The sequence below is a fragment of the Octodon degus genome, unplaced genomic scaffold (genome assembly GCF_000260255.1).
Source record: "Octodon degus isolate 3935 unplaced genomic scaffold, OctDeg1.0 scaffold00287, whole genome shotgun sequence".
In the NCBI taxonomy this organism is placed as follows: Eukaryota; Metazoa; Chordata; class Mammalia; order Rodentia; family Octodontidae; genus Octodon; species Octodon degus.
Window position 1 is genome coordinate 439,597 of NW_004524863.1, and position 16,858 is coordinate 456,454.

Genomic DNA, 16,858 nt, shown 5'->3' on the forward strand with positions numbered 1-16,858 from the left:
CACACACACACACACACCCCTATTTTAGTGGGCTAGTGAGGACAAAAGCCATACTAGAAGGGGACACAGCAAGGTATAGTAGTTCACACATGTAACCCATGCACTCAGGAGGCTGAGGCAGGACTGTGAGTTTGAGGCCAGCCTGGAGTACATATGACTTTACCGTCTCAAATAAATAAATAAATAAATAAGTACAACTCCAAATATACAGGCAGGTGCTTAGGCCACTGAGCTATTTCCCAGGCCTCCCAATTCCAAATATATAAAAGACAAGGAAGGCAAAACAAAACAAAAAAGGGAATGGGAGAGTCTGACTGGAATATATAGAAATAAAGTCTCCCCAAATCCTACTAAAATTATTATGAAGGTATAAAAAAGATATAATCCTCACAGTGTGGTGGCACGCACCTGTGATCCACATACCTGGAAGCTGAGGCAGGAGGATCTCAAGGTTAAGCCCAGCCTGGGCAACTTTACAGCTTAGTGAGACTCTGTCTCAAAACAAATTTAAAAAGGGTTGGGAGGTAGCTCAGGATGAAGGTGCTGTGTTCAATCCCTAGTAGCCCCCAAGAACAAAAGCAAACACAAACCCCATAAGCCTCCAGAGACAAAGAGAAAGACAACAGATGTCAACAATTTCAGAAGCTGAACATCAGATAGATAAGCGATAAAGACTCAGAAGCGCAAAGAAACCCAAAAGCTAGCGATAAGAAAACAAGGAGAAATGTGATTCTTTCTAAAATTCCACAGTGGCTCAGCCATCAGAGGTACCAGGTATGCAACCAGAAAAAGAGAGGGACACCTGTCCCGGGTCTACCACTACCACGTTTGCCTGGTCCCCAGATTAAGCCACTCTTTGGAGAGGATGCGCCTGAGGGACTGGATCCGCAGGCACAGCTGGACGGGAATGAATATGAAACCAAACCCACGGGGATTAAGTAACATTCCCAGCCAGTCCTCCAGACCCACGCCTCCTAGGAGACCAGGCTTTCTCCCTGGGAAACTGACCCATCCAAAGGAAATGGCCCCTAAACGCTGACGCTCAGGGCAAGCTCTGCATCAGCTTGATTACAGTGAAGCCCACGACCCGGCAGGACCTTCCTGTGCCAACAGGACTCCAATCTGTTTAACATCTTCTACTCAGCCCCAAATCCTGAGACATTAAAAGAAATGCTTTGAAGTCAGAGGCTCACAAACAGAAAACCAAAGTACAAACTCAAAAGAAAAGAAAAAACAGTACTCAAGAAAAAATATAACAAAATATATCAGTAGAGGTACTGTAAGATACACAGAAAGTGTTTAACAACTTCCCATAAAGCAGACTAAAAGAGGTTTATTTAAGTATAAAACTGGGAATAGCGGGGGGGGGGGGGGTTACATACTTGTAATCCCAGCAATCAGGAAGCTGAGCCAGGAGGATCACTGTAAATTTGAGGCCAGCCTGGGCTACATAGCAAGACCCTATCTCAAAAAATCAAAATAAGAAAGCAAGAAAAAAAAAAAAAAAAAAAGACTGTTCTGGCACCTCAGAAACAAAATACAAAAAATAAATTACAACAAACAACATATCACAACCAAAGGATGTGTGTGAACTTGGAGGTTGAAGTATGAGCACCCAACCCTAAATAAATAAGAAGAGACCCACACAAGGTGCCTTCTAAAAATTTTTGAACACTAGTAGATAAGATCCTGCTGGGATCCAGCCTAAACCACATGAGATCCTATCTCAAAAAACCAAATAGGCTGGGTGTGGTGACTCATGCCTGTAATCCCAGCACTCAGGAGGCTGACGCGGGAGGATCCTTTGAGTTTGAGGCCAGTTTAGGCTAGAAACTAAGCTCAAGGCCAGCATAAACAGAGTAAGACCCTATCTCAAAAAAGAAAAAAAAACCCTTCCCTTGCACTTTGTCACACACCACCACAACTGGGGAGTTAAACACAAAGAGGTCAGTTTGGGAACTGAGGGAGGATCCAACCCAGAGTAGAGGCAAGATAATCCCCGGACTGGGGGGCCAGAGCTATGCAGAGAGCCACCAGTCCAAGTCAGGCCCGAGAGTCAAGGGTCTTTAACAGAGAGGCCTCCAATTACTAAAAAATGAAATCACAGGTTTCCTACCTATCCAGCTGCCCTAAGAGATTTATACTTGTCAGGAAAGTTAGAGGGCATCCAGGCATGACGGCGCACACCTGTAACCCCAGCACTTGGGAGGCGGAGGCAGGAAATCACTGCAAATTTGATGCCAGCCTAGGCTACACAGTGAGTTCAAGGCCAGCCTGCACTACACAGTGAGACCTTGTCTTTAAAATGTTAAAAAAAAAAAAAAAGTTTAAAAAAAAATTAAGGGAAGGGGAAAGCACACAAGAAGGCAGCACCGTATGCTGACTGGTGGCCGACAGCAGCTGCACCGCGTGGGCGCTGGGCCTGCACCTCAGCATCTCCACGCGCACGACAGGCATCATCACATTTACCTCACATGCTCTGCAGAAGGCTTCCGTGAGCCGAATCTTATAAAGGGCTTACAGTAGTGCCTGGTGTGTAAAAATGCTACCCGCTTGTTAAATAAAGCTAAGAAACTTAGCGATAGCATTAAAATAAATTCAATAAATAATAAGGTTAGCCAAAAAGATTAAAAAAAAAAAAGTCGTGCTCTGAAAACTGAAAAATGCTGCAGAAAGAAGTTAAAGAAAAATATAAGTGTACGGAAAGGCAGTCCATTTTCTTGGATTGGAAGAAATAATATAAAAAAGATATCAACACTACCCAAAGCAATCTATAGATTTGGTACAATCCCTTTCAAAAATCTAAGTTTTGTGTTTTGTTTGTTGTTTTGTTAAGTTTTGGGTTTTTTTTTGTTGTTGTTGTTGTTGTTTTTGTTGTTTGTCAATACCAGGGATCAAACTCAGGACGTTGTACTTGCCAAGTAGGGGCTTGTGCCACTGAGCTATATCCCCAGCCCCAGGTTCTGCTTTTTGAGATAGGATCTTGCTATGTAGTTCAGGCTGGCCTTGAATTCGCTATGTAGGCCAGCTGGCCTCAAACTCACAGTGATCCTCCTGCCTCAGCTTCCCACTGAGGATTATAGACATATACCATCACATTAGAGTCTTTTTTTTTTTTTTTTTTTTTTTTTTTTTGATACAGGGTCTTGATATGCAGTTCACACTGGCCTTTAACTTACTAAATGGCCCAGGCTGGCCTTGAACTCACAGCAATCCCAACTGCTTCAACCTGCCAAGTGCTGGTATTACAGGCATGCACCACCACGCCCAGACACATTCAGTTTAGTGTTATTTTTTTTTTAGAGAAGAAAAATCTATCCAAAAATTCATTTGGAGTTTCAAGGGACTCCAAATAGCCAAAATAATCCTGCAAAGGAAGACCAAAGTTGGAAATTTCACACATTCTGATTTCAAAATCACAGTAATGAAAACAGTGTGGTATTAGCACAGTATCAATTGTTCTGGCTTGAATGTGTCCCCCAAAGTTTCACAGCGTAGGACCTACTTCTGCAATGCATATGTTAATGGCGTTTTAAAGCTGAACCTCCCAGAGGTAACTGGGACTCAATAAGGTTATGGGTGAGGTCCCATTAATGACGTATAGGAAGAGGACCAGATCTGAGCAAGCAAGTATGTTCTATTGTGTCATTTGATGTTCTCCATAAGATTATCATGAAGCTAAAAGCCCTCACCAGAGGTTATACCAGGTGCTTGGACTTCTCAGCCTCCAGAACTGTGATCCAAATAAACTCCTATTCTTTTGTTTTGTGTTACTTTGTTTTGTTGAGATAGGGTCTTGATATTTTAATTCAGGTTGGCCTTGAACTCACTATATAACTCAGGCAGGACTGGAACTCACTGTGATCCTCCTGGCTCAGCCTCCCAATTACTGGGATTACAGGCATGTGTCACCATGCTCAACCTTCTATTCTTTATAAGTTATCTACTCTCAGGAATTTTGTTATAGCAACAGAAAGTAGATTAAAACATTAATGTCAGTGACAAAAAATATTTGTCCATTTATTTTCTTTTGTGGTTCTAGAGAAATGGATACAGGGGCACACTACCACTAACTTACATCCTTTGCTTTTTTTTTTTTTTTTTTTTTTTTGAGACAGAATCTTACTATATGGCGCAGGCAGGACTCTCGCTGCTCAGTCTCCTGAGTGCTGAGAATGCTGGTATGCACCACTGTGCCCAGTGTGGTCCAGCATTTTTTTTTAACAAGGGTACCAAGACCATTCAGTGGGTAAAGGGCAGTCTTTTTAACAACAAGCACATGAATACATCCCCAAGATCACAAAATCCCTGGCAAATCAAACCGCTGATGAAATCCCATCCCACGCCCATAAAGCTTGAACATGCCCCAAAACTCATGAGTTGGAAACCTAAGTGCAACAGTGTGGCAGGTGAGACCTGGAGAGAGGTGATCAGGTCGTAAGGGCTCTGTATTTACTAATACATTAACATCAGTGGTGGCTCATGGTGTAATCCCAGTTCCTCAGAGGCCTGAGGCAGGAGGATTGCAAGTTCGGGGTCAGCCTGGGCAGTTTAGCAAGACTTTGTCTTCTGGCTAGGTGTCATGTGGCCAGTCTGGACTACATAGTGATTTCAAGGCCATCCTGCATGATATACTGAGCCCCTGCCTTGACTGACTGATTGATTTAACCTTTTTGAAACAGATTCTCATGTAGTACAGGCTGGCTCTGAACTCGCCTTGTAGCCTACGCTGGCCTCCAATTTGCAACAACCCTCCCTGCCTCAGTCTCTCAAGTGCTGGGATCACAAGCCTGTGCCACCATGACTGGTCAAAAAGAACCTGTCTCGAAGTAAAATGTGAAAGGAGCCAGGTTACATGCCTATGATTCCAGTACTCTGCGAAGCTAAAGCTGGGGAGGATCACAAGCTTGAGCCCAGCCTGAGCAAATTCAGTGAGACCTCGTCTCAAAGAAAACCATAAAAGCATCTGGGGATGTAGCTCAGTAGGAAGAAGGCCCAGGGGTCATTCTCCAGTACTACAAAGCAAACAAATAAATTTAAAAAATAAAAACACAAGTAAATACGAGTGAGATTGTAATTCAATGATAGAGCACTTGCCTACCATTCAGGAGCCCCTAGGCTCAAATCCACTATTGATTTTAAAATAAAAAGGATATAACTTGAATTTTTTTTAAACATGTATTTGGTTGTTGCCGGGTCTCATTACACAACTCAGATTCAAGATGATCCTCCTGCTTTCAGCATCCCCAGTGCTGGGATCACAGGCGATTGAGACTGGGTGTGGTGGCAAAAGCCTGTAATCCCAGCACTTGGGAGGCTGAAAACAGGAGGATCACTACAAATCCAATCTACATAGTGAAATGCTGTAGACACTGTACTAAATACTTTTTCCTTTTTTTTTTTTTTTTTCCCCCAGAGCCAGGGATTGAACTGAGGTCCTTGAGCTTGCCAGGCAAGCACTTACTCTACTGAGCTATCTCCCCAGCCCCACTTGTACTAAATACATTTAAAAAAAAAAAAGCTAATGGGATGAGGAGAGGTGGGTGGGAGAGAGGAAAGGCGGATGGAGACAGACAGAGTGATAGTATGAAACAGTAGACTTTCTTTGTTTCTTTTGAGACAGGGTCTCATTATGCAGTTCAGGCTGGCCTTGAGCTCACTTTGTAGCCCAGGCTGGTCTCAAACTTGCAACAGTCCTCCCGAGTGCTGGGGTTGCAGGTGTGCGGCACCACACCCAGCAAACACAACACTCTGGAAAGTAATTTAGTAGCATTTCCTAGAACTGAACACAAGTTGAGTATTCTCAAATTCATTTGAAATGCGCTGAAATTCAAAATATTTTTGTTCGTTTTGGTTTTTTTTGAGACATGGTCTCACTAAGTAGTCCAGCTGGCTTTGAACTCACTGTGGAGCCCACACTGGCCTCGAACTCACTGCAATCCTCTTGCCTCAGTCTCTCAAGTGCTAGGAATACAGGACTGTGCCCCCATCCCTGGCTGAAATTTAAAACTGTGAATGCCAACATGACAATCAAGAAGTTTTACATCTTGGTGCATTTCAGATTTAGGGTTAGGGATGCTCAACCTATGCAAGTCTATACAAGTATTCCAAACTCTACAATACTCTGAAATACAAATTTCTTCAGCCCCAAATATTTTGAATAAAGAATACTCAACTAATATTCACATACCTTATGATTCAGCAACTCACTCCTACGGATAAGCCTGAGAGAAATGCTTACACAATAGATCACGTATTTGACAATGTTCAGAGCTAGCTGTTATAATGCACACCTGTAATCCTAGCACTAGGGAGGCTGAGGCAGGAGGATCACCATGAGTTCTAGACCTGTCTGGGCTCCATAATGAATTAAAGGCCAGCCTGAACTACTTAGCAAAGACCCTATTCTTTCTCCACCAATAAATAAATAAATAAATAAAACATGACAAGGGGTAATAGATTTGAGTTCAAATCCCATCTAAGCCACTTAGCAGCAGTGTGACTATGAAACTTTTGGAAACTCGTTTTTTCTCATCTATTAAATTGAAATAATGAAGTTATTGTAAGAACAAAATGAAATTTTAAAACAAAAAAAGTGAAATGACACATGACTATATGTTGGACACATGAAAAACTACAGTTACAGGGGTATGGGTTTTTTTTTTTTTTTTTTTTTGGCAGGGTCTCGCTACGTAGCCTCAGCTGGCCTCAAACTTAGTACCTCAGCCTCCAGAGTGCTAGGATTGCAGGTGTGCACACTGTGCCGGGCTCCATTTATAGTTATATAAAGCAATCAGAACAATGAAAACAATTGAGTTAAACATGACTGTTTATTTGTTTGTTTGTTTGTTTGTTTGTGACAGTGTCTCACTGTGTAGTTCAGGCTGGCTTTAAATTTATTATGTTAAATAAATAAATATATCGTGTAGCTCAGGCTGGCCTCAAACTCATAGAGATCCTCCTGCCTCACCTCCAAAGTGCTGGAGTTATAAGCATGTGCTCCCACACCCAGTTCTAAACATGACTTTGAAACTATGTTTTTAAAAAGCAATAGATCCCAGCAGTCAGGAGACAGAGACAAGAGGACCACTTCGAGTTCAACATCAGCCTGGGGCTGCAAAAGTGGGCACAGGGCTGGCCTGAACTGCATAGTAAGACCCTGTCTAAAAAATAAAAATAAATAAAAAATAGGGGGTCAGGGAGATAGCTCACTGGAATAAGGGCTTGCCTGTCAAGCGGTTCTGAATTCAATTGCTGGTACTGTAAACAAACAAATAAATAAATAAATAAAAATAAATTTCCCACAAACCAAAATGATTCTAGGGCAATTTAACTGAAATGTTGATAAAAGTATGAATATGTTTACTAAATTTTAAGTAAGGCTCATTTTAGAAAAGATGCCTTTGTTGATCATCTAACTGATATGTTTGAATAAAATGAATAGAACAATTAAAAAATGAAAAAAAAAAAAGCAATAGAATGATAAATAAAAGATGGGGGTGGTAGATGGGATGGGGAGAAACTCATAGCTGCAATTTATAGGCAATAATTCTAGTACTTTAGTTGGAACATGAGTTCATAGATGTTCCTTACGCTTTATCAAATAATATATTAGCTGGGGAGTTAGCTCAGTGGTATAAGTGCTTGCCTGGCAAGCGCAAGGTCCTAAGTTCGATCCACAGTACCACAAAAATAAATAAATAAGTAAAATAATTAAAAAAAAAAAAAAAAAGACTAGAGGGGCTGGTGAGATGGCTCAGTGGTCTAAAGCACCTACTTAGAACAAGCTTAGCAAAGCACAGAGACCGCGGTTCAATCCCCCAGCACCACATGCCAGCCAGCCCCGCCCCCTGGTGGGCTGAGCTGGCCACACACACACACATAAATAAATAAAATTAAAAAAAAAATTTTTGTTTGTTAAGAGAAATAATAATTTACATGCTGATATATGATTACTATAAACATTACCAGTGACAAAAACTATATTTACTGACACGTGCAAAGTTGGGGATTCGATTCTCAGTACCAAAAAACCCCACTACATTTAGATTTAGAAAATAAGAAATTTAGATCTAATTTCTTATTTTCAGGATTTGTAGAACACAATTTTGACTTTTTAAACCATGATTTAGTATTTAATGCTAAGTTAATCACATTTATTAGGTTTACTTTTGTTATTTATTTTTACAGTATTGGGGATTGAACCCAAGGACTAAGCTTCATGTCCAGGGCTTTAAATTTTATCTTGAGGCAAAGTCGCTCCCTGTCACTCAGTTGCAGGCATGGACCACAAAACCTGGCCCCGTGTTACTCAAGTATCTACTAGACAAGCTTAAGGTACTATTTTAGATGATAAAACTGAGTAACACTTTATCCATATACAGACTTCACACTTCAGTCATGAAGTAAGACAATGACCAATCAGATTCCAGGACAATCCAAAATGATGTAACACCATAAAGATGTACAAAGGGCCCGTGAGATAGCTCCACAGACTAAGCACTTGCTTTGGCAAGAGCAGGGACCAGGGTTCGATCCCTGGTCCCTTGTGCCAACCCAGTCCCGCCCCCAGGGTGCACTGACCCAGCTAATGAGTCCGGGTATGGTGGCATAAGACTATAATCCCAGCACTGGGGAGGCTGAAAACTGGTGGATCACTACTGAGTCTCAGCTACACAGTGAGGCCCTGTACCAAATACATAAAATTTTTAAAAAAGAAAAGAAATCCCCTTTGGATCTAGAAATTGGAGAGATTGGAGGAATTTTTTTCTTTTTCAGTACTGGGAATTAAACTGAGGACCTTCACACTGAGCTACAGCCCAGTTCTTCATTTTCACACAGGATCTTACTAAGTTGTCTAAACTGGACTCCTGCAAGGTGTGGTGGTACTCCCAGAACTTGGGGGCTAAGGCAGGCTGCAAGTTCAAGGCTAGCCTGGGCTACAAAGTAAGTTCAAAGTGAGTTCAAAGCCACCCTGACCTGCATAGCAGACCCTGTCTCAAAAAGATAATAAACAAACAAACAGGGCTCCAGCTGGGGAGCCCACTCTGCCTCAGCCTCCCACGTATACACTGCACCACCATGCCCACTTTGACTACAAGTACCTTGAATTCTTTTCTTTCTTTTTCTTTTTTCCATGCTGGAGTCAAATGAAGGGCCTTAACATGGAGCTACCTCCCCAGCCCTCTTATTATTTTGAGACAGGATTTTTATAAGTAGCTAAATTACACAGTCTGGTTTGAACTTTCGATCCTCCTACCTCAGTCTCCCAGAGTCCTGGGACCACAGGTGACACCACCACGGTAGCTAGTACAGTTGCATTCTTGAAAGGCTAGTCATGCCTTAGCCCCAGAGCCTGAGATGAATGTGGAAAAGTGAGTGAACAGAAAGGCTGTCCTAGAAGCAAGCAACAGCACAAAGACCAGGGATCTGGTGGGATATGAATATGTATTTTGAGAACAAATATCAGGTAACTGGCTATGATTCTCTTTACATTGAAATCCCTTATTTCCTACCTTCAAAGAAATTATCTCAGAGCTGCGGATGTAGATCAATGATAGAGTGCTTGCCTAGCATACCTGGGTTCCACCCCCATAGTCATTAAAAAAGGACTGTTCTGTTCACCTCGAGCTTTTATCTCAATCTTCTTCCAGCTCTTATCTCATTTTTCTGTTCCCCCATCTTTTTAAAACAAGTTTTCTGGGATATAATTCATACCATGCAACTCATTCGTGTAAAGCATAAATTCAGAGATATTTAAATCACAAACTTGTGCAACCATAACCACAATCAATTTTACAACATTTTCACTACTCTGAAAAGAAATTCAATATTCATTACCGGTTACTGCCTACTTCCCCTAATCTCTTCCCCCACCCATGCCCTAGGCAACCACTAATCTAATTTCTGTCCATATGGACTTGCCTGTCCTGGACACTTCATGTAAGTGGAATCATAATATGCAGTTTCTATGATTAGCTTCTTTCACTAGCACGATGTTTTATTTTTGCTTTTGTTTTCCCACACTGGAGATCCAGTCCTGGGCCTCCCGCAGACTAGGCCAGTGCTCTACCACTGAGTGACAGCCCAGCCCCAGGATGCTCTCAAGGCTTATTCTCTTGGCGGTATGTCCCGCTATCCCATTGCTTTTTACTGCAGACCAGCCTTCCTCTATACTTTATTTCTCCAATCATCAGTGGCTAGAAATGTGGTTTGTTTCCACTTTGGAGTTGCAATGAATGAGGCTGCTATGAATATTCATGTGCAGGATTTTGTGTGGACATATGTTTTCATTTCTCCTCGATATGTATCTAAGAGTAGAATTCCTGGGTCCATGTAACTTTTTAAGGAACTTCCAAACTGTTCTCTAAAGCAGTGCACCACTTTCTATAGCTACTAGCAGTGTTTCAAAGTTTCAACTGCTCCACATTATTACCTGTCTTTTTTTTTTTTTTTTAAACATCTTAGTGTGTGTGAAGGGGGACCTCATAGGGTTTTTGATTTGCATTCTTTGTCAGCTGATATTAAGCCTCTTTTCACTGCCCTACGGAGTCCTCTGGAGAACTACCTACTCAGATTAGATCTTGTCCCTATTTTTTATCTGAGTTCTGTTGTTCCTCCTCACTGGAGTTCTCAGTAGATTAGCCTTCTACAAATCAGCTGCACTACTTACCTTTCTCATTCATCAAGCCATTCCAATCTCACTTTTGCTTCCTACTCTTCTGAAACTGCTTGTCAAAATCATCAACTACCTTTTATACAAACAAAATCAAAGGTTATTTCAGGTCAGCATGAACAAATTAGTGAGACCCTGTCTCAAAAAAAAAAAAGTTAAAGACTGGGGATGCATCCCAGAGGCTACTGGCTTCAGAAACCCTGAAGATGGGGCTGGGGAGATGGCTCAGTGGAATAAGCGCTTCCTTGGCAAGCACAGGGGCCTGAGTTCAATCCCCAGTTCCACAAAAAAAAAAAAAAAAAAAAAAAAAAAAAAAAAAAAAAAAAAAAGAAACCCTGAAGAAGAGTCAAAATTGAGAGCACAGATCAAGGCAGTACTGCTATAAATGGGAAGGTGGGGTTAATGTTAATATATCACTTCAACCATTTGCGTTAACATTATGAATAGCAGAACTAATAGCTATTCTAAAATGGGTGTGGTGGTGCATAACTCTAGACCCAGCCAATCAGGAAGTTGAAGCAGGGGGATTCCCTGTGGTCAGGAACTCAAGACCAGCCTGGGGCAACACAGTGAGAACTCCTTTTTTTTTAAAAAAAAAAAAAAAAAAAAAGCTGCCCAGGCAAGAGATTTTAGACTTAAATGTTCTTGATACTCACTTCTATTACATCTGATTTGCTGGAAACTGGGTAGAAGTATAGTAAAGATACACACAGAGAAACTTTTTTCTTGCAAGTACGAATGATTATAGCTTTATTTCCTACACTGTTCTCTTTCCTGTTTGACTTCTTTTTGGGGGAGGAGGATACGCCAGAATCAAACTCAGGACCTTGTGTTCGGCAGGCAGGTGCTGTGCTGCTGAGCTACATGCCAGCCCCTCTCTTTCCTAAGTAAACATCTTTGACAATCTCAGGTAACTGAAGCTTCTCAAAGAGCAAAGACCTGGCAGTACTCACTGGTCAGTCCTACTTTTATCACTGCCACCAGTCCCCACAAAGGTCCTCAGTATATTAACAGCAAGAAAAATGGAAATCTATGCAAAATAGGTGGGACAGAAAATTCTCCCTAGTAAAAGTCAGCCCCTTTTCTTCTTTCCAAAGGAAACGGTTGCTGATGCCATGAGGAGTTAAACTGTACTAACACATGCCTGGGGGCTGACGTCAGGGGAGGCAGGGGAGGGCCCTTCCCAAGAAGAAATTGCGCTAGTCCTGAAGACTTCCTCTGTCAGTCTCACCTACCCACCAATCTCACCACCGAGGCAATTTCTTCAAGCATTTCAGAAACAGAGACAGAAGAACTAATCTTTCTGCTTCAATCTTTTCGCTAACTAGCCAAGAGTAACTGAAGGCCAGTAAAATCAATTTTTTTAAAGTACATTAAATGATCTTGCAGAACTCCTTTTCACGACCCACATTTCCCTCTTCTGTAACTATTTTAATTTCAAAGAAATGAATGAAAATTTAACATGACATCCCAAGAAAGAATCTGTCTTTCTTAGACATACATTTGCTGACTGCATTCCTATATTTATCACCAGCCAAAAAAACGAGTAAGAAACCAAGATCATCATAAGCTTCTCAGGAAGTACCTTTTCCCACAAGTGAAGCTGGAAAAGTATGTTTCAAAATGAAATACTCCGACTTTTTAAAGTCAAGTAAATAAAATTAATACACTGTAATATAAGCAAGTCACAACCATGAGGTACAAACAGTTCTTCAAACTGTCACCAGCAATTATTTTTATCCCACCAACTAGAGGTGATGAGCACAGCCAACAGTAAATTATGATGTAAGAATTCTCCTTATTTAAAGAAAGTAGCAGATATGTATTATTTGATGGGTTTTTATTTTAGTTTCCTCTCTAAGGAGGCAAGATGATGCTGGGATAGGATTTACAGCCCTGTGCACACTGAGCCTGGGCTCTGCCACTCAGCTGCTCCTCCTGCTCTATTTTCATGTTTCAAACATTCTGGACAAGTCCAAGAACCTTCTTACACGGACTTATTCAACTGGAGCAAATGAAATCTTTCCTTTTTCTTTCTGTATGAGTGTATGCCCGTACACACTGTGTGTGTGTGTGTGTGTGTGTGTGTGTGTGTTACCAGGAACTGAACTGTGGCCCTTGCATTGAGCTACGTCCCCAGCCCCTTTTATTTTTAATTTTAAGGCTCAGTCGTGCTATACTGATAAATTGCTGCGAGGCTAAAATTGAGATCATCCCTGGTACCAAAAAATAAAACAAAGAAAATTGAGATTGTAACAGGAATGACACATTAACTACTGTCAAAATTAAAACTCTGTCTTGACATTTTTAAAAAGACAAAGGACACATATACCAAGCCACTATCAGTCCTTGTCATTGGGGAGTGGAATCTCAGTAACGCACTACAGAACACAAAGAGAACTTTATTTTCTAAACTTCTTTATGCTCAATTTAAAAACAGGTACATCCTGCATTTATCACTAAAAATTAACAGAAGCCATTTTAAAATTGTAGGTAAAAACTATACAAATTACCAAAGTAAATCCATTCAAAATACTCTTCTCCAAACAGAGAAATACATTAACTCCCATATGTCAATGTCAAGACAAGGAACACTTCAACAATGCATTAGTTTAAATATTTCCAACATTCACAACTGCTGCGTACACACAGGGGTTGTGTACACAGCCAGAGTGATGCACAAACACAACATCCTGAGACGTAGCACTGATCCATAAGAACCCAAAGAATCCTTAATGTATCAGTGCTTACGCATCTACTTGTCCCAATGTTTCCGGAATTGCTTCTCAAATCTTACAAACTACTAGGAAGAGATTGATGGTTTGAATCCCAATCCACAGCCTTACCATTCATTCCTGACACCATACTAGATTTAGAAGTTGGTTAAATGTTTCCTATACTGAGAGAGGGGAGGGAGTAGAGAACTGAGAAGAGATTTTTATACTTCAAATACATGAAACCCCAAATAGGGAAAAATGAATATTGAGGATTCATTTTACTTTATTTTAATGGATTGTGGGTGACCTAAGAAAGCTCGAAGGAAACAAGGAAGAGAAGCCATATAGTACAGTACTACCTAGATTTGATGAGACTAAAAAAGATCAAATAGTCTCCTTTCAAATATACATGTATAATATGTAAGAATATATACATTATATTTGATAGGGGATATCAGTATAAGTACATAGATATATTATAACCAACAAATATATAGGAGTATTTGGTTCTTAAATACTTAGAATAAATAGCACACAAGCTGACATCCACCAACTAACGTCAATGTTTTGGGTTTAAACATCCACCCACTGCCCTGGTAAGATGCTTGTACTTAAATCTACCTGTACTGGTCCCTCTAGACACATGAGAAAGTGGTAGGAATCTTTTTCCACCCTCTAACTTTCCAGTACATGAGAGAAAAAAAAAATAAAAATCCCTAACTATCTACAACATGTTTTTGTTTTCTTCGGAGAACAGCTATCATACCCAGAGAGAGAGTGGAGAGTCCTCAAGCTACAGCGCCAAGTTCCTCTTCGTCAGGACGCTCCGTCCCGAACGCCAAAACACTCCCAAAGAGGCGCCCGGCCAGCGCGCGCAGGGCTGCCCTTCTCTCCCAGCCCACGTCCCCCGGCGCGGCACAGCCCTGGCAGCCGCGGGTCCATCGCGCGGGCTCCAAGCGTCCCGCTAAGCCGGGCCGTCTGCACCGCTCGCAGCCCCAGCGCACCAGCAGCAGCAGCCTCTCCGCGCTCTCCGCCTCCAGCCGGGCGGGCGAGGAGCGCGGCACCTCCGGACGCCGCCTGCCGCGGGGCTGGGCGCGCAGGGCGTGCACACCCGCGTCCCGAGGGGCTGCGGGCTCCGCCGGCTACCTGCGACCACGACCACGACGGCGGCCGGTGCGGGGAGGGAGGTGGCCGAGAGCAGCGAGCGAGCACTTAGAAGAGAGGGATCAAACAGTCTCTGGGGGCGGGCCGGGAGCTGGGGTCTGAGATGGTACATTTTCCCCGCGGAGAGGAATGCATCAGCGGGAAGGCAAACGAACTTCATTTCAAGGGCTAACAAACTGGAAAGTTTGATTTGCTTTTAAGTCCCCTGCCCTCTCGGGCCTCACCTAAAGAGACTGGAAATTCCTTTCACTCCGAGACCAGGTGAGGGGGGAAAAAGCACCAAAAGAAGTGGTGAAAGGGAGAGGCGCTGAGACGGGAGGCGGCGAGAGAGGAATCTGGCTCCCCTCTTAAAGGAGAAGGCGAAAACCAAGGGCACTCCCGGATCCCCAGAAAAGGAAGTAGCTGGATTCCAAAAAAAAAAAAAAAAAAAAAAAGCGTGTTTCTCTACCTTCTTGTTGTTCTTGTTATAGGCAAAAGTCGAAATCCCAGGCCTGGAAGTCACTGATAGCAGCATTTTCTCTGTAATGTTAGGAAGCGGAGAGAGAGGAGAGGGAGAAGGACAGGGAGGGGGAAAGAGGAAGAGAGAGGGAGAGAGGGAGAAAAGGAGGGAGGGAGGGAAGGAGGGAGGGAGGGAGGGAAAGGGAGAAGGGAGGGGGGAGGAGAAAAAGGAGAAAAGGAGCAGCGCCGCGAGGGGAGGGGGCCGCGGGGGCGCGGGGGCTGCCCGACGTCACCCGGGAGCTCGGCCGGCGACGCTCGCCGCCACCTCCGCTGGGTCCTAACGTCCGAGGGCTTCTGTTTGTTTATTTGTTTCCCATAGGCTCAGTAGTTACAGCTAGAGAAAGAGGCTTCTTGGGTCTAACCCCTTTCAAGCCCTTATTCTTTCTTCAGTGAACAAGTTCTGATTCTCATGAGAAAACAACGAAGCTTTCCCTTCCCCCTAGATCTCTAGCTATAAAACATTTCAAGCGTTATATCAAAGGGATCACTGAGACACTGCTTTGAAGAAAATCATACTGAAGTAGAGTGTGTGAGATAAACCTTCCTCTATTTTATATTTAGGGCATGAAAAATATTACATATGTTTCCAGAGCCACCTTTGCACTGAGGTATATCCTCAGGTCTTTTTAAAGAATTTTGAGACAAGGACTCTAAATTATCGAGACTAGGTTTCAACTCGGGACCCTCCTGCTTCAGCCTCCCAGAGTACTGGGATTACGGGTATATACCATCCTCACGCTGGTTTGTTATGTCTTAATGAACTAAAAAGGAACTGAGGACCACACCAAAGAACAGAGAAAATAGAAGGGTATATATTTTCAGGTCCTTAGGCAGCTCTGTTTCTCCCGGGTCACACTGAATGGCACTTGTCCTGTTCTAGATGCTCTGGGAAAGGAGTTCATGCCGAGATTCACCTGTAGACTCACTTGCACCATGAGCCTCGAGCCTGTGATTACTTCTAAAAGTTGAAACAACGATGTTGGACTCTTCATCCCACTACTTCCTAGTCTTCAAGATCCATAAAGCTGAAACAAGTATAAAAACTCACACACAAAAAAAAAAAACTCACCAAACCTGGAATGTTTGTCCAAATTATGGTTCTCAGAGTTTGGGATGCCTGCTTCAAGCTGAGTTGGAAAAAAAATTACACATATAGCAATATAGTATATAAATATATATATTTAAAAACTATAGGCTTCATTTAAAAATACATAACATTTCTTAGAAAAGAAAAAAAAATTAAGAAACGAGAACCTAACACCCTACCAACAACACTCACCTCTGGTAGTTACAAAGAAACGCCCTCGAAGAAGTTATCTTAGTAAGAAAAGAAACTTGCAGGAAGCCAAAACCTTGAGGAGGATGCCCAGGAGCCGGGCTCATCCGAGTGGAGCAGGGATGGACAGTGAGGCCTCACATCCCTCCGCAAGGCCACGCTGCTGCCATCACAAGCGCTCTCCAGCCAAAAATTAACCCTGTGCGCTTGGTCACAACAAACATGAAGCCCACGCCCGCCCGCCCGTGAAGTCCTGGCCTTTGGTCTGCTTTTCCTGTCACTTTTTTTTTTTTGCTATGATAATGGAACAGACAGTGCTCAAGTTCTGCAGAGTAAATAGCCAGCACACATCCACCACCCCCAGTCTCTTTCATTTCCACTGGGACAGGAAGTGCCTGCTCAGCTCAAGGGACACAGGAAGGGTGGGAACGGTTTCAATGTGGGAATTGCAACTGAGATTAGAAACAGAAGCCAAATACAGTATATAAATAAATAATAGTCTCTCTCAGCGGGGCCATGTTTTCTAAA

At 42.5% G+C, this 16,858-nt stretch overlaps 1 protein-coding gene across 1 annotated transcript in view; it reads right to left on the reverse strand.

The window, feature by feature from the left end:
- Window positions 1–15,171, reverse strand: part of Rbms2 (RNA binding motif single stranded interacting protein 2) — a 53,197-nt gene extending 38,026 nt beyond the window's left edge. The window contains exon 1 of the mRNA XM_023707366.1: window positions 15,005–15,171. Within this exon, the coding sequence (XP_023563134.1) occupies window positions 15,005–15,070 (66 nt within the window). The 5' untranslated portion in view covers window positions 15,071–15,171. The remainder of the gene's footprint in view (window positions 1–15,004) is intronic.
- Between the last annotated feature and the right edge of the window lie 1,687 nt (window positions 15,172–16,858).